The 17137-nt window shown below is 36.0% G+C and overlaps 3 protein-coding genes across 3 annotated transcripts; 1 reads left to right on the top strand and 2 right to left on the bottom strand.

The window, feature by feature from the left end:
• Positions 1-13: 13 nt before the first annotated feature.
• LOC107407447 (uncharacterized) lies at positions 14-7485 on the bottom strand. The gene is made up of 4 exons (XM_016014735.4): positions 7231-7485; positions 4477-6479; positions 2332-2395; positions 14-2244 (listed from the first exon to the last, which is right to left on the bottom strand). The coding sequence occupies exons 2-4, from the start codon at positions 6477-6479 to the stop codon at positions 229-231; spliced, it is 4083 nt and encodes a 1360-aa protein (XP_015870221.3). The 5' UTR covers positions 7231-7485; the 3' UTR covers positions 14-228.
• Positions 7486-9789: 2304 nt separating this feature from the next.
• LOC107407754 (protein FAR1-RELATED SEQUENCE 8) lies at positions 9790-13074 on the bottom strand. The gene is made up of 2 exons (XM_016015075.4): positions 12683-13074; positions 9790-11990 (listed from the first exon to the last, which is right to left on the bottom strand). The coding sequence occupies exons 1-2, from the start codon at positions 12869-12871 to the stop codon at positions 9828-9830; spliced, it is 2352 nt and encodes a 783-aa protein (XP_015870561.2). The 5' UTR covers positions 12872-13074; the 3' UTR covers positions 9790-9827.
• On the top strand, positions 12653-16803 carry LOC107407800 (uncharacterized). The gene is made up of 12 exons (XM_025073122.3): positions 12653-12788; positions 13257-13655; positions 13969-14044; positions 14135-14220; positions 14317-14410; positions 14487-14563; positions 14795-14922; positions 15260-15331; positions 15784-15854; positions 15972-16047; positions 16169-16312; positions 16445-16803. The coding sequence occupies exons 2-12, from the start codon at positions 13344-13346 to the stop codon at positions 16482-16484; spliced, it is 1176 nt and encodes a 391-aa protein (XP_024928890.3). The 5' UTR covers positions 12653-12788; positions 13257-13343; the 3' UTR covers positions 16485-16803.
• Positions 16804-17137: the final 334 nt, after the last annotated feature.

Genomic DNA, 17137 nt, shown 5'->3' on the forward strand with positions numbered 1-17137 from the left:
ACGTATTCGCTCATTTTCTCACAGGACTAGAAGGTGATTTTATCAGACTAATAGTATTCAGAAGTTACTTTCTACTGTACAGTTTTGCTGCTTAGCTTCGTAGCTTTTCATTTTCATAAACAAAGTGGTAACAAATTGAAAAACCAAGCGAACAAGATCATATTGCTTCGTACAAATGAACTAGCTATAAAAGATCTCTCGTCCCTTGTATTCCAAATTACCAATTACTTACACCATCTGACCATCATCTTCTTCTGTTATCCGTAGCTTATTCATTATCTCATCCAACGCCTGCAATGCAACCTTGTATCGGTCCTCTGATTTCCTACCTTCCTCTACAACTTGCACAGTGCATTTATATAGATGGTCATACCTGTGAACTGGGTTATTGATATCAATCCCTCTATTGCCGTGTTCAACAACATAATTCCGGTGTATATCTTTTCTCCATCGTGAAAGGATGTATTGAGGTGGGATTTCCTCCATGCCATTTTGGCTGAGGACTGCCATCGAGTGCCTGCATAAATATCCTCTGAAGTTGAAGATCCCACAAACGCAAAGGACTTCCATATCTGATGGATTATAGAAAACCTCATAATCTCTTGTCTCCCTACTGTGTCCCTCAACTTCAATTTGTTCCTTGACAATGTATGTAATGATTGGCCCATCGACATTCAATTGTCTTGTGCAGAGACAAGAATACATTCCCTCCACTTCCTTTCCAAACTTGCGTAGTATGTCATTAGTGTATAATTTTGAGAGCTGCAACTCAAAATAACATCTTGATTTCAGCATAAAACTCGAATTTCTTGAGTCCAAATCTGCCAAGGCTTCAAGGTGATAATGGGTCTGCAGAGATTGATCATACTTGTCTAGAAATTCTTTTAAAGGAGTATGCTTCTCCAAATATACCTCAAAAAATGATGAGACAACCTCACTTGGTTCAATGGGAAACATACCTGCCAAAAATACCTCCTTCAGATAGACTGGAACCCACCGTTTCCTATCTTCATATAATGCTTGAAGCCATTTATGATCCCCAATACCATGATGCTGGATCATATCCTCCCAAACTGCTTCAAAGTCCTCAGTCTTCATTGAGTGGTAAACTGCCCTGTTTAAAGCTACCTGAATTGCTTCATACTCAAATAACCCTTCCAGCTTCTCAGGAACTTTTTGCATAATATGTGATAAACAAAGACAAAGAGAAGCTCTAGGGAAAACATCAGCAATAGCGGCTTGCAGAATTACACATCGGTCAGTAATGATGGCTTGAGGAGGGCGTCCTAACATACATGTAAGCCATGCCCTGAAAAACCACGTATACGATTCAGTTGTCTCACCAGCAAGTAAACCACAACCCAACAGCACAGATTGTCCGTGGTGATTTACTCCAATAAATGAGACCAGTGGAACTTCATATTTGTTTGACAAGCATGTAGTGTCAATGGAAACTACATCACCAAAATAACTGTATGCAGCCCTAGTCCTTGCATCTGCCCAAAACAAATTTCTCAAGCATCCTTTCTCATTGAGATCCACCACATAAAAGAAGTTTGGATCCATCAATTGCAAGCGACAGAAGAAATTCTGAACAGCATGGGCATCTCCTTCTTTTAGCTTCAATTGATTGGAGTAATCAACATTATTTCCAGATTCTTGGACATCAACATCTATGCTTCCATTGGCTTCAGCGTCAACGATCACTGTCCGAAATAGCCTAATTTTTTGGACTTCTTCAGGGCCATCTAACTGTAGAGTTCTTTTGGTTCCAAGACCCACATTTTTATGGGATTTATAGAATTTTCCACTTGCGGGGCTAATCAAGTGGTTGTGCTCAAGTTCAACTTCAATAATTCTCCATCTTTTGCTGTCCATTAATCTAAACTTTATCATTGCTGGGCAACCAGTTCTTGTTTCTGGTCTTGGGCGGTTTGCTTCACTTTTCTTTTTAAAACCTGCACTACTGCAGCTAAGTTTTCCTCTATATCTTTCTTTACTCTTTCTATACCATGTATTGCTTACTCTAACTCCAAATCCCTGTTCCTTGGCATAGCAATTGTAGAAGTAATATACATCATCATATGATTCAAACTCCATCCCAACAACAGGAGGCAGAGGATTCTCTCCTTGAATTATGCCGCTTTGACCTACATAATCTGTCATGGCACAGTCTCCTTCAATCTCAAAGCCATCCGCATCATCATCACCTACTGGTTCAGTGTTGAGAGAAACTTCATCCATCTAGCATAGATTAAAAACAAAGAAACAAATCAAAAGGAGGAATAGCCAAACAAGAAACTGTAGACCATAGAACCAAGTGAAAACTACATATTTTTGTGTTTCCCCTTTAGATTTGGACACTGTGCCTTTCTCTGTTAACCATAATAATTGGCTATCCATTGAACAAAATCTGTCATGTTTCTAAGACACAAAAATTTATTTAACTCTAAAAAAACCTACCTTCCATTAAAGTCTACACGTAGCATATATGCAGTGTATCCTTACTTCCCAAATACAAACTATAACTTTTGTGTAAAAGTACAAAATTTTCCTGTTCTGTACTCTACATATTAAGATTGGCATGGCATAACTGCAACATAAAAAGCTGCCAAATGTTAAGGCTGTTGTTTTGCAGCACCAGCCAATCATGTGATAAACACTGATTCTACAACATGGCCTCGTTAGATTCTTGTGTTGATTAGTTATTTCCATACATAAAGTTGAAGCTAACATTCAATAAAACTCAATTTCCTTGAAAAATTTATTAGCATTAACACTCATTCCCTAGCATCAGCTTCCAACTAAATGAAGCCAAAATGAAAGCAATAAGTATTTATTTTAAAATGAAAATCTGAAATTTGGAAGTTTGCATAATTCTACAGGAGAATCTAACGCCTATGAAGCTTCATTTGGCATTATTAACAGCAATAATTTCACGTGGTTTGAAAGTTAAACCTACCCACTTTCTTTTTTCAGGTCAAAGCTCTTCCCACTTCAAAAATATCCAACGCGCAATTCGAAAAAGAAAAGTAGCACTCCAAAAATATTTCATTATCGTAAAGTAAAATGATTTTTAAAAACAAAAAAATTTAAAAAAAATTACAATGATAAAAGCTTTTTAACTTCTTTCTCTTCATTCAATCTTCTCGAGAAACAAACAAAAGATGAGAGGCTTTTGAATGACAAGAATTTCACAGGTATTCTGGAATTACCTCAACGAAGAAGTATACTCGGTGGAGTTCTGATTGAGTTTACTCCCAAAGATCTAAGTCCCAACCACGCTGCTGCAACTGCCAGAACATTGTCAGAGATGCATAATATCATTTATCTCCATTAGCCAAGCAAAACCCAAGTTTTGAAGGCATTGACATACACATAATATATTGTATATATTTTGAATTATCTCTTATTCATATATATATATATATATATATTTGCTTTATTAGATATATTAATCAAGTTTAGCTACAGTAGTTTCGTTAAATTTGACGGGGGTTTTTCTTCTTTATATGAAATATAAAAAACTATAAAAAGCTAACATTTTTAATCAAATTTTATACAGCTGAACTTAGATTCTGATTTACTTTTCAAATACAAAAATTTTGAAGTAGAAGAGCACAAAGATAGGCCAGCTATGAGGCTGAGGCTCACCTGAAGACAGTGGAGGACACCACGGTTCTTTTGCAAAAAGAACAAAAAAGAAAAAAAAGAAAAAAAGACGTGAACAAGAAAACAGAGAAACAGAGAGAAAGAGAGAGAGGGCCGCCGGAGCTCAAAGAAGATCGTTGGAGGAGCACCGAAAGATATCGGATATCGGTAATGCAGGAGTCATTTCAGATCAACCCCCTTAACCCACCACCCATCCCAACATTATGATCAAGTGTTTTGTGCCACATAGTAACATAAAAAAGCAACCAAATATATCATGCCACGTTGACAAGGATTTTATTCCTCTAAAAGTTTCGGCTTGCTGAAAGTTTCAACCGTTACTCGTAACTTACCGATAATACCAAAAGCACCAATTTTTTTTATTTTTTTTATTTTTTTAAATGTCCATTTACAATTTTTAAGAACTCGTTTTCAGTTGCAAATGATTGAATAATTCAGCATTTCATTTTTCATTTGCTTTTACAAAAATATAAATTTTGATTAGAAAAAAGCGAATATCTGTATCCCTTATAGAAAAATATGATTAATTCACATCCATTTGACTGGAATATAAACAATATAGTGACAAAGGGCCTCCTTTTTAAGCCAAAACATATTTCATTATATTAGTAGGCAAAAAAGAAAAATTATAAATAAAATAATATTGAAACCATAGCTTAATTAATATTATTTACATAAAATTACTATTTAATTTAAAGGAACTGGGTTATTCAAAAAAAAAATAAAAAAAATTAAAGGCAGTGGGGGCATCCCAGGAATGGATTTATATCCCTACAAACTTCTTCTTCCGTCATGTCTATGAGCTATTCATGCTTCACTTCTACATCATGAACCCTATTCAACGACTCTTCAAAAGTTTGCAGTGCAACCTTGTAATGTTCAAGAGAAATCACACCCTCTTCTACAATTTGCAAAGCGCTTCTATACAACTGATTAAACCATTGCACCCTGTCAGTAATATCAACATTATTCGAAGCATGATCATGAATATATAGTCGCTTGTAATCTTTTTTCCATCTTGACAGTACATATCTAGAAGGGATCTCCTCCACACCGTTAAAGTTAAGCACACACAGTGCATGCCGGCATAGATATCCATGGAAGTTGAAGCAACTGCAGATGCAACGAACCTCTCCGGCTGTTCTATTGCACAGAACTTCAAAATCTCTGATCTCCCTTCTATTTGCCTCACCCGTAACACGCTCTTTCACCAGAAATATTATGATTGGCCCATCAACGTGTAACTGTGTGGTACTAAAACAAGAATACATCTCTTCCACTTCAAATTGGAACTTCTTAAATATTTCTTTCGTGAAAACTTTTGAGAGCTGAAGCTCAAAAGAACACCTTGTTTTCAATGTGGGGTTCAAGTTTCTTGACTCTATATCTGCAAGGGCTTCTTCCTTGTGCTTCTTTTGTAGAGCTAATTCATACTTGTCCAGAAACTCCTTCAATGGAGTCTGTTTGTGCACGTATCTATCAAAAAATGGATTTAGGGTCTCTCCTGGTCGTGCAGCAGACATTCCAGCAAAAAATGTGTCCTTCAAATAAACAGGGACCCACCAAACTCTGTCTTCATATAAAGAGCGAAGCCACTCATGATCACCAACTCCAAAACGCTGGATCATAAACCCCCATGCAGCTTCAAATTCAATCACCTTCAAAGATTCATAAACTGCTTTAACCAATGCCTTTCTGATGGCATCATAATTTCGTAATCCTCCCAATTTTTCTGGAACCTTTTTCATGATATGTGACAAACCAAAACGATGATGACATCTTGGAAACACCTCTGCAATTGCACTCTGCAAAGCCTTGCACCTGTCAGTAACAATAGTTTGAGGAGAGCGTCCTGACACGCAAGTAAGCCAAGCTTTAAACAACCAAACATAAGACTCTGCCGTCTCTGCTGCCAGCAGGCCACAACCTAACAACACTGATTGGCCATGATGATTTATTCCAACAAATGCCACAAGTGGGATCTCAAATTTGTTTGACAAGTATGTGTTGTCGAAATATAGGACATCACTAAAATAACCACATGCAGCCCTTGACCTTGCATCAATCCAGAAAACATTCCTTAACCGCCCTTCATTGTTGAGATCCATCAAGTAAAAGAAGTTTGGATTAGTCAACTGCATACGGCAGAAGTAATTATAGATGGCTTGTGTATCGCCTTTTTTAAGGTTGAGCCGATTAGGATGCCCAGAAAAAACATCAATTTCTCTTGTATTTGAATTTGAGGTCCCATTACCCCCAGCATCTATGACAAGTGCTCTGTACAACTTGATTGTTCGTACTTCAGCATCAGAACTTGACTGTGATTTCCTTTTGGTTCCACTGCCCATCTTCTTAATGGACTTATAGATCTTAGCACCTAACAAGTGGTTGTGTTCAAGTGTAACCTCAAGTATCCTCCATCTCGTAGAGTCCACTAACCTCATCCTTATCATTGCAGGACACCCTGTTCTTGTTTCCTTTCTCAGACGATTAACATCTTTAATCCTCTTGAATCCCTGGCTGCTACAACAAAGTACAGCACCATATTTCTCTCTGCTATTCCTCTTGAACCATGAGTTTTTTACTCTAACACGAAACCCCACTTCTTTGGCATAGCAATTATAATAGTTATAAGCATCATCATAAGACTCAAACTCCATTCCCACAGCCGGTGGAACAAATTCTTTTCTTCCTTCAGTGGCACCATTTTGACTATCTAATTCTGCCACTACACCATTCCTATCCTTCTGAATCAAACTGCATTCACCATCAAGTACTTGCTCACCGCTAAGAGACACTTCTTCCATCTGAAACACACACAAAAAAACCTAGTCACAATCATTATGTAACATTGAAACAAATGCGAGGATTAAGAGACCCCCAGAAAATTAAAACTGAACGACAATGCATAGTTATCAAGGCCATTAATTGTGAAAGGGTTTAACCTATTCAAACTATCACCTACAATGGAGTTAAAGCATACTAGAATCCAATAACTTTTAACCATTACAGGGCATTCCCACTTTCAAACTAAGCAATGTCCTCAAATTCACATCAACAAAAACCTAAATGTCAAAGAATACTGCTGTTACAACAGTAATAATTGAAAATAGTAGAAAACTCAGTGTCCGATACCCAATTGAAAGTTCTTCCATAAACTCCCACTTGAAATTTTAAACTCCAATCTAATGGATTCTGTTTGCTTTATCTAAGTTCCATTTGGCAAAGGAAACACAAAGAAAACATAATAATAACATAAAATAAAAAATAAAAAATAAAAAAATAAAACAGAACGTGAAGTTTACAATACAATAAAACGAGCAAACAACACTATTATAGCTCACAAGGCAACTATTTGCTTCCAACCTAAAGTTCATTTTATTTGTTAATCCTAATTAATTATTTTCACGGAAACCAAACATCAGATACAAGTATACATCCCTTTAAGACACGTCGAGAAATCCCCAAAAAAAAAAAAAAAGATTCGTAACGAACCCTAGAAATTTGAGAGGGAAACAAGTTTATAAAGATTCAAACTTTGATTCCGAGAGCACTTACGAAGCATTCAATAATCCAAATGCGAATGAAAATTACCCGCCCCGGTAATTGGTGGACTCGCCGGTCGGACGCCGTAAAGGGTGAGCTAAGTTGCTCTGGTCCAGCGTTTCTAGTTTTTACTGGTAGCAGCGTTAGAATTATGGTGGTCCAGGTAAACAATCACATGTGGTCAATACCTTGGTACAGATTGCTTCTTCATCTAAAGTATGCTCGGTCAACGGATGCGATGCCGCCACGTTTTTCTACCTGAGTCCCAGATGATAAAATAAGAAAATAAAATGGTATCTGCCAAATGAAATCGTTTTCTTGTCCTTTTTTTTTTTTTTTTTTTCCTTTAATAGATTAGATAAACAGTTTTATACTTTTTTAGTTTCCAAAATGCTAAACGTCGGATAAATCATCAGTTTTTAGTTTATGATCAATAAGTCTTAAAATTTTATTTATTAATTTTCTAGTTTTAATTTAACATATATGATTAAGTCAAAGACGAAATTCGATTTGAAAAATATCAGATTTTTTTCCCCCCTCTTTTGAAGGCAGAAATCATGATTTCATTATTCAATATATTATTAGTATCATACTTCTATGTCATATACTAGATTACAAATTTTAGGTCCCTCACAAATACAAACCCAAAAGCAGACTGAAAAAAGCAAATGTTGTCAGTCTAAATAACCATTAAATCAACTTGTAGGAGTGATACATTTTAAGCGTAATTATTGAGAAAATGAATATATAAAAAAATAAAAAAATAAAAAAAATTAAGAGTGCTGTTTATATGGATTGAATTTAAAGTGAGCTAGGCCTAGGGAGATGTGAAGTGGTATAGATAGAGAGTAATAAGGATATTCGTTATGGTGATGATAGTTACAATAATGGTGTGGATTGTGGTTGAGCCATTAATTGTGGTAACAAAGCATGATGATGATGATAAGAAGCACTTTGTTTCATCTGTTTCTTCTCTGCATCGATAATATCACTTCATCTGGAAATTAACAGGTTTGTCTATTCCTGATATGGGTGTGCTGTTGGGGGTATTTGGAGCAATTTGTAAGAAGGAATGCTATGTTTATTTAAAAATTCAGGTAGAGAATTTTGAGAGGTATTATATTTCACTTGTATGAACGGATATGTATGGCCACATCATCTCCATTATCAGTACCACCCTCCTCCTTGTGTTCTTCGCTGTGCACCAACAAGTTCTTCTCCACCTATTTACATCTATATGTATATGAATTATTCCATGTGATTGTTTTCCTCAGTATAGTGCATCACTGTTGTTGATACCTAATAATAGTTCACCGGAAGATGTTGTATGAAAAAGTTGTTTATTTTGGATGTGGCTGGGGATATAGAATGGGTGGAACACTGTTTGAAAAGATGCCTATACAAAGGCTATAGCAAGCTCCCAAGAAAAGAAAAAAAGATGGTACAAAAACAAAAAAAAAACCAAAAAAAAAACAAAAAAACAAAAAACAAAAAAAGAAAGAAAAAAAAAAAGAAGGGAAAAAGTAAAAACCTAATATTGGAATATAAATTGAATATGGAGTCATGGGAGGGTAGGGGTTTGGGTAGACTCTGTCTAGCTACTGTAATAAAAATAAATAAATAAATAAATAAATTGCTTGTACATTTGAATTTTATATGATTAATTACTCATAAGCAACAGAATTTGTTTATATGTTCATTATTTTATATGTTATTGCCTTTACAATTATTTAAAAATTTTCTTTAAAAAATTCAAAAAATAAAAATCTTCTATCTTTAAAATTTGTTTTCAACTCACGCTTATATGCTAAGATTAATTCCTATAAGTTTATATGTTGCATTAAATATTTTCAAAGCATCAGAAGGGGAAAAGAAAAAATGTAAATGAAACCAAAAGAGGAAAAAATGATGGGAGTTAAGGTGGTAATGATAACAAATTAACAATGGTATGGATTGTTGTGGCAATGGAGCCAATGGTGGTAGTGGAAGCTTCTTCCCCTTCCTCTCTCACTCTCAATGTTCCAACATATGTTGATTTCTCTATCACCCTATTTCATAGAATGGCTCTTTTCGTGATTAGAGTGCATAATAGACGTTGCATCATATATATAGCCATTAGAACGCAGCATTTCGAGACTTGTTATGCTCATTGTTTCGAGGAACATGGAAAGAAAATCACACCCCCCTTAAACTATGCATGTAATGTTTTAAGTACGTACATATATATAAATGACTTGATATGTACATACATAAATGACTTGATGCCACTTCTTACCAAGTAATGAGTAATATATACGTATGTACGTACACGATTCAAAGTCATTAATTTTATCAAGTATGATTTTGTCTAGTACAAAATGACTTAATGCCACTCCTTACCAGACAAATTGGAAACATAGCCATGTATATTGCCCATGGCGCATCAATACGTTCGACAATTGTGCATGGTTTACAAAGGCAAAGCATTTTCCTTCAAATACCAGATCGAGGAAGTTAGTTTTTGAGTATATGTTAAACACAAGCTACAGGAGATACCAAGGAGCTTGGAAAATGAAAGAGAGAGCAAAAGAATGATACAAAGAATTATTATACACATAAATTATTATTCTCTATACATGCTTGTCAGCAACAAGACGGACTTTATTCAATGACTCTTTAAATGCTTGCCAAGCAACCATATAATGATCTTGAGAAATCATACCTTCTTCAACAACTTGCATTCCTCGTCTGTACAAATGATCAAACCACTGTACTGGGTTTGTGATATCAACATTATTAGAGCCAAGATCTGGTACATAAAGTCGTCTAAAATCCTTCCTCCACCTTGACAAGATATATTGATATGGAATTTCCTCTATGCCATTGTAATTAAGGACACACAATGCATGTCTGCATAGATAGCCTTTGAAATTGAAGCAACTGCATATGCAGCGAACATCTGCTCCTGCTTTATCATACATCACTTCAAAGTTTCTAACATCCCTTGGAATTTCTTCCCCTTCACGTTCTTTGATCATGTATGTCACAATTGATCCATTTGTGTGAACTTGTGTAATGCTAAAACAAGAAGACATCATCACAACCTCAACCTGAAACTTTTGGAATATATTTTTTGTATATAGTTTAGAGAGCTGCAACTCATAAGAGCATCTTGTTTTCAATATGGGACTTAAATCTCTTGACTCAAAATCATCAAGAGCTTCTTGGCGACGCTTCTTATCTAGTACTAGATCATAAATGTCAAAAAATTCTTTCAAAGAAGTTTGTTCATCAAGATAGCCATAGAAAAATGAGCTCCTTGACTCACCCCTGAGAAAATTTGAGAGTCCAGCAAAATAAGTGTCTTTGGAGTAAGCTGGAGCCCATCTCTCACGATCTTCATATAAACTTCGAAGCCAATCATGATCCCTAATTCCAAAGCACTGGATCATATCTTCCCATGCCATTTCAAACTCATCCACTTTAAGAGAGTCGTAAATAGTTTTGAACAAAACAATCTGAAAGGCCTCATACTCTTGCAATCCTCCCATGTTCTCAAGAATACTTTGCACAATATCTGACAAACAAATCCGATGATGCGCCCGAGGAAACACCTCTGCAATAGCACTTTGCAAAGCTTTGCACTGGTTTGTGATGATAGTCTGTGGTGGCCGACCAGACATGCATGTAAGCCATGCCCTAAATAACCATATGTATGTCTCTAATGTCTCATCCACAAGAAAACCACAGCCCAGTAGAACTTCTTGTCCATGGTGATTGACTCCAACAAATGCAACAAATGGAATTGCATAATTGTTTGACAAGCATGTTGTGTCAAATGCAACAACATCACCAAAGTAACCATATGTAGCTCTGGATCTAGAGTCAATCCAAAACATGTTCCTTAGATGCCCTTCATCATTGAGATCCATCACATAGAAAAAGTTTGGATCACTTAGTTGAGCCCTACAGAAGAAATTATATATAGTCTGTGTATCTCCTTCGTTAAGTTTCAAGTGCCTAGACTGATCAACGAGGTTGTTGGTTTCTCCTTCATTAAGGTTTGAGCTTCCAAAACCAACTGCATCAGCAGCAGGTGTTCGATATAGCTTGATTGTTCGTACTTCAACATCAAGAGTAGGTTCCAACTTTCTTTTGACCCCAACATCCATCCTCTTGTGTGACTTGGAGTTTTGAGCCCTTTCAGGATCAAACAAATGATTGTGTTCAAGCTTGACTTCGTCCACTCTCCATCTGTTAGATTCCACTAATCTCAACCTTATCATTGCTTGACAGCCAGTTCTCGTTTCCTTCCGACGACTGTTTGCTTCTTTGATTGTTTTGAAACCCTCACAATTACAACAGAGTACTGCACCACGCTTCTCTTTGCTGTTACGTTTTGTCCATGAAGATTTTACCCTGATAGCAAATCCGAGCTCCTTAGCATAGCAATTGTAATAGTTGTAAGCATCATCATATGATTCAAACTCCATCCCCACAACTGGTGGGAGATAGACCTTTTGTTGGGATGCATCATTGGGAGCATCAACTATGGTTGTATCATCTCTGTTTTCTTCAGTGTCATTTCCTTCAATGGTAAACAATTGCACATCTGCATCATCTCTGTCATTATCATGATCATTGCCTTCAATTTCAAATAAGTGGTCACTTGTATCATCCCTTTCATTTTCTTGGTCATCACCTTCAATCTCAAATAATTGCTCGCTGTCGTTCTCAAGGTCATTCCCTTCATTCTCAAGCAGATGCTCACTGTTTTGAGAACACTCTTCTATCTATTGAAGAAATTAACCATCAGTATAAATAACGTTACAAGGAAAGGAAAACAGACAAACAAGATATCTGGAGCCTACAACTTACCAAATAAGTATATATATACAACCAAACCACCTGAATATTTGTGCTACAGTAATAGCAAATTCATTTCTCTCTCTCTCTCTCCCCCCCAATTTTTTAACTGTTCCACACGCTAATCCCTATCCAACTTGTTTCATTAGCTAATCCCAGCCCAACTTGTTGTCACTCAGAGCAAAACTTAGGTGGTCACAATTTTCACGTCTACTGTATTGAATTTTTGCATTGACTCAAACATAGTAAACGCTAATGCATAAAGCAAAAACTTACTTAATCGGCTTAATTTAAAAAAAAAGCTTACTTTTCTTCTTTCGGTTTCCCCAACTTTTGGAATTCTCTGTCATTTCCACACAATTTTTTTTTTTTTTTTTTTTAAAGAAGAGCTTATTTCCTTGCTAATTTTCATTGCCCAATTTCTAAACTCAAACCCGAATTCAAAACTATAACTTTTCTTCCGTAACCCCTAACTATCTCATCAACCAAACAGAAAGTAACAATCTTTAAATTGAATTCGACAAGGAAAGCAAGCAAGGGTGGCGAATTATAATCCTAGGAAAAAAAAAAAGAAGGAGCAGTTTCAGAGAGGATTATAAACGAAAGCATTAGAACTTACAGTGATTTCGAGGTTAGGATTGGGTGACATGGCATGGTCGGTCGGTGTAAACGTGGAATCGCCGGTCATGGTTTTGGCGGAGAGCTTCACCAGGCCTTCTGTCAAAGTACGTGACCCTAGTTTCGCCCTAACCAGCTGGCTTTGGCTTTTTGCAGTTTCTTTGGGTTTTGGTCCTTCAACTTTTGTCATATTCGAATATAGTTTTGGATTAAAGAGTGAATTTTCAATTTTGGCCCCAATCTGGGAAAATAGGGTGAATAAGAAAATAATATTTAGGAGTATTTTTTTATTATTTTATTTGGAAAGTTGTGTGGTGTCTAGTTGAAGAACGCTGAACCCACCCGCTGCCAGTTTGACGAACCACACGCGCCCCATCATGAAATGAGTAGCATCGATGCTTGCTTAATCAAATTTTAATGTTTTAATATTTCAATAAATAAATTTATTTATTGTTTTTAAAATTCATACTGAAAGATACTTTTAATATTTCGTTGTAGCTATTTGTAGAAGAAATAAATAAATACAGCGCGTGGTTTATGTGAGAGAGTGAGTTTAACTGGGAAGTCGTTTACAGGTAGGTACATTGTTATAGTTGGAACCAAACCGTTGGTTCTGGTTGTCCACCCCTCCAAGGTGTAAGAGCCACAACCAGAAAGAAAAAATGGCTCTGGCTTGGGCTCCTCTGCTTCCACGGCCTCTGAGCCACCAACCCTCTTCTCCAATCTCCACCAAATCCAACAAAACCTGCTTATCCTTATCATGGAATACTAGTATTAGCACCGGTTGTACTAAATACAGAGCATCAACAGCGGTCATAACCAAAGCTACAGCCGATGACAAAGACCAAGACTCAGACTCAGACGAACCGGCTTTCAATCCCTTTGGCTTTGTTACCAATAACCCTTCCAGCCGCAGCGCCATTCAGCTCCCTGAGAGCCCTGCCGAGGATGGCAATGTTGGCCAAATGCTCTATGTAAGCAAAACCTAGCTAATTCAATGCTGCTACTACACCACTCTTTCAACTTCCATGTCAGTTGAAGCCTACTTTGAAGATTCGTCTAATATTTAATGCATGGTTTTTCTCTGTTTGAATTTAAAATATTGTTTGACAATTGAAGTTCCCAGCTAGCTTTTTGAAAATGAGAGAGAGGATTTGATATAGTTCATATTCCTGTTTAGTGTACTGATGACTGTTTAATCTGTAAAGTAAAATACGAGTCACTGAATCAAGGGTGTTTTTGCTTATGGTGCTGTTTGTTGTTTGCTTCTTACTTGTTGATTTCTAGAGGATAGAAGACAAGGGAAGGGAGTATGGCTCATACGTCATATCAGGAAAGTTCAGATGGTTTGTGAGAGAAACTGGTAAATATTTTTGTTGCTGTGATATGGGGCTTCGCTTAAAATTTTTTGTTTTAGGATAAAGTCTTTAAGAATCTAGTTTTCAATATTCAGGATCAGCCAAAAGCAGACGAGGAACAATTGTTTTTCTTCATGGGGCTCCAACACAGTCCTATAGCTACAGAAATGTTATGTCTGAGGTCTAGATTTAATTTTTTTTAAAAAAAAAATTACCTCAACTCAGTTTGATTTCCTTTTCTTAATTATTGCCTTCTTTTTTTTTCCCTACTGGGTAGTTGTCAGAACTTGGATTCCACTGCTTTGCACCTGATTGGATAGGATTTGGTTTCAGTGACAAGCCGCAACCAGGATATGGATTTGATTACACAGGTTTATCATATTATGCCAGTTTCCTTGCTTTTATGAGGATCATGCGCTCAACGTGATAATCTTTTTACTTGTACAGAAAAGGAGTTCCATGAGGAACTTGACAGACTACTTGGCGTCCTGGGAATTGAATCTCCATTTTATTTAGTTGTTCAGGTTTGTAAACATTTGTAAATGACAAGCTAATAAAGCTTATTTGAGCCGCCTATAAAACTGACTGTATGGCTTCTAATTTGCTAACTAAGCTTACTCTTTACCAAAAAATATTGTACTTATGACTATTATTTAAGCTTTACGATGAAGTTAATGGTTAAATCAACTTCACTGCTGGTAATGCTCTGGCAGCAAAACTCTGTGAACTGACATGTTATCATGCTCTCCTTGAAGGGATTTCTTGTAGGTTCATATGGACTAACATGGGCCTTGAAAAACCCAAGCAGGATATCAAAGATAGCAATCCTGAATAGTCCAGTGACAGTCTCATCTCCGACTCCAGGATTGTTTCAGAAACTTAGGTTCACTTTTGTTATTCACCTTACAAGAGAACTAAATAAATATGAATGAATTTAACCTCCTTCATTGCTCTTAATTCGTTTATTATTAGACTAGCCATTTTGTTTAGACTTCTTTGGATATCCTTTTTGACAGATTTCATATATTTAGGCCATTTTCAGACAAGGAAGAAAAATAATCTGTATATAAAACCTTGAACATTAAAATGAAAGCTTCACTTGAATTCTGGTGATTCAGTGTTTGGCTTAGAATCAGCTATCCAACGTATTGCTGTTTCTTATCATGTTTTATGTACTGTACTTTTAGTTATGATACCCATTTCCTTTTGTATCTGTACAGAATCCCTCTTTATGGTGAATTTACATCCCAGAATGCAATTATAGCTGAGCGATTTATTGAAGCAGGTAGCCCGTATGTATCAAAAGTTATCTGATTTTCTTTTTTTTTTTTTTAAGTTGAATTTGCGATCACATCCCTCTTTGAGATTCTGTTTGTCTTGTAGGAAAAAGTTCAAATTAGGAGGTAACAGACATAGAAAACTAAACGTTAAATAAGGCATGTTAACATAGTGATTCTCATCACCCTTAACTCTCTATTTTTAAAATCCTTCAGTGGTTTTAGATCATGCAATATTAGACCATTCATTTGGAAAGAAAACAACTTGCTCAGTTGGTTACCCTTTAGACTTTACCTAGTATGCATATTTGGTATGTTACTGCTAGAGAAATTATATGCCTTTGAGTTCTTAATTCATTTTATAACCTTCAGTTAACCTTTTTTTTTAATCTAATTAGATTGATCATTGAGTTCTGTTTTATGCATTGTGCTTATAAATTGTAAGACAATATCCATTTGTTTTACAGTTATGTCTTGAAGCTGGAAAAGGCTGATGTTTACCGGTTACCTTATTTGTCAAGCAGTGGACCCGGATTTGGTTTGTTCTCAGTTTTTATTCTATAGTATCTATTAACAGAAAAATGAAAACTGCTTTAATGCGAATAACTCACTCTTGACTGATCAGAATTTCAAATTTTATGCATTGATATTTCAGCGTTGCTGGAAGCTGCAAGAAAAGCTAATTTCAGTAATATCTCTAGCCAAATAGCTGCTGGCTTTGCATCTGGGAGGTGCAATTTTCTTATGTTGTCTATTTAAATCTTTCGGTTTAAGTGTTGTGCATGTCCTTGGAGGTACTGTACTGTTCAAATAGCAAGTTAATAGAGCTTCTAATCAAGTTTGGAACTTCAGGTGGGATAAACCAGTCCTGCTTGCATGGGGAATATCAGACAAGTATCTGCCTCAATCTGTTGCAGAAGAGTTTCAGAAAGGAAACCCTGATAATGTCAAGCTTAAGTTGATAGAAGGTGCAGGACACATGCCCCAGGAGGACTGGTAAACAGGATTTCTATATTTTTTAAGCACATTTCCAGCTTTTTCTTTTTCTTCTTCTCTCTCTCTCTCTCTTTCTCTCTCTCTCTCTCTCTTTTCCCCCTCCAAATTAACCTTTTTACTGTTTCACGACAGGCCTGAGAAAGTTGTGGAAGCTTTGTGTGTATTTTTCTAAATTTCAAATATGAAATCGACAGTGTCATGTCAATACTGGCATTATATAGAGGTGCTATTTGGTAAAAGGTAAAACATCACCAACTCAAAATTCCATGAATGATCTGCAGCAAGTTCATCAACTGTAAACGTGATTTATGCAGGACAAGCAAACTTTAAAAGAGATCCACATCCTGCTTATTGCAATTCATGTATAAATTTTGCTGCTTTTTTAATCTGTATATATCTTATAGGATTTCTTTTTTCTTTTTCTTTTTTTTTTTCTTAAAACCAGATTTGTACGTTTGGGATTCCATAATTTGGTACTTATTTTCTCTTTCTGATGTGCTCAAAATACCAAGTAGTCCCAATCTCATTTACTCGATAAAACAATTCATCAATGATATTTGCATTATACTTTTTAAGCTTATATGGCAAATATTTAACATTCAAGTCCAAAATGATTTTTTATTTTTTTATTTTATTTTTTTTGGGGGGTAAAATAACTAGAATATGCAGTTGCTTATGGGTCTCTCTACCCTTTTGGCTTTTTCACTTTTATTCTCATAAAAGGAGCAAATTTTAATCACGAAATATCGGTTTAGATGATGTAAGCGGTTAGAAACCACCATCTTATTGGCGCTAAATTGAGGGTTCTTCCAGCAAAAACGGAGC

The sequence above is a fragment of the Ziziphus jujuba genome, chromosome 1 (genome assembly GCF_031755915.1).
Source record: "Ziziphus jujuba cultivar Dongzao chromosome 1, ASM3175591v1".
Lineage (NCBI taxonomy): Eukaryota > Viridiplantae > Streptophyta > Magnoliopsida > Rosales > Rhamnaceae > Ziziphus > Ziziphus jujuba.

Excerpts from the sequence above, each read along its gene's own strand:
- LOC107407754 (XM_016015075.4), bottom strand. The coding sequence starts at position 12,871 with ATGACAAAAGTTGAAGGACCAAAACCCAAAGAAACTGCAAAAAGCCAA. Across the intron at positions 11,991-12,682 it reads ATCCTAACCTCGAAATCACT|ATAGAAGAGTGTTCTCAAAA; the intron begins GTAAGTTCTAAT and ends TTTCTTCAATAG.
- LOC107407447 (XM_016014735.4), bottom strand. The coding sequence starts at position 6,479 with ATGGAAGAAGTGTCTCTTAGCGGTGAGCAAGTACTTGATGGTGAATGC. Across the intron at positions 2,396-4,476 it reads GTAGAAGTGAAGCATGAATA|CCAATTATTATGGTTAACAG; the intron begins GCTCATAGACAT and ends TTCAATGGATAG. Across the intron at positions 2,245-2,331 it reads AAGGGGAAACACAAAAATAT|ATGGATGAAGTTTCTCTCAA; the intron begins GTAGTTTTCACT and ends AATCTATGCTAG.
- LOC107407800 (XM_025073122.3), top strand. The coding sequence starts at position 13,344 with ATGGCTCTGGCTTGGGCTCCTCTGCTTCCACGGCCTCTGAGCCACCAA. Across the intron at positions 15,332-15,783 it reads TTTATTGAAGCAGGTAGCCC|TTATGTCTTGAAGCTGGAAA; the intron begins GTATGTATCAAA and ends TTTGTTTTACAG. Across the intron at positions 16,313-16,444 it reads CACATGCCCCAGGAGGACTG|GCCTGAGAAAGTTGTGGAAG; the intron begins GTAAACAGGATT and ends GTTTCACGACAG.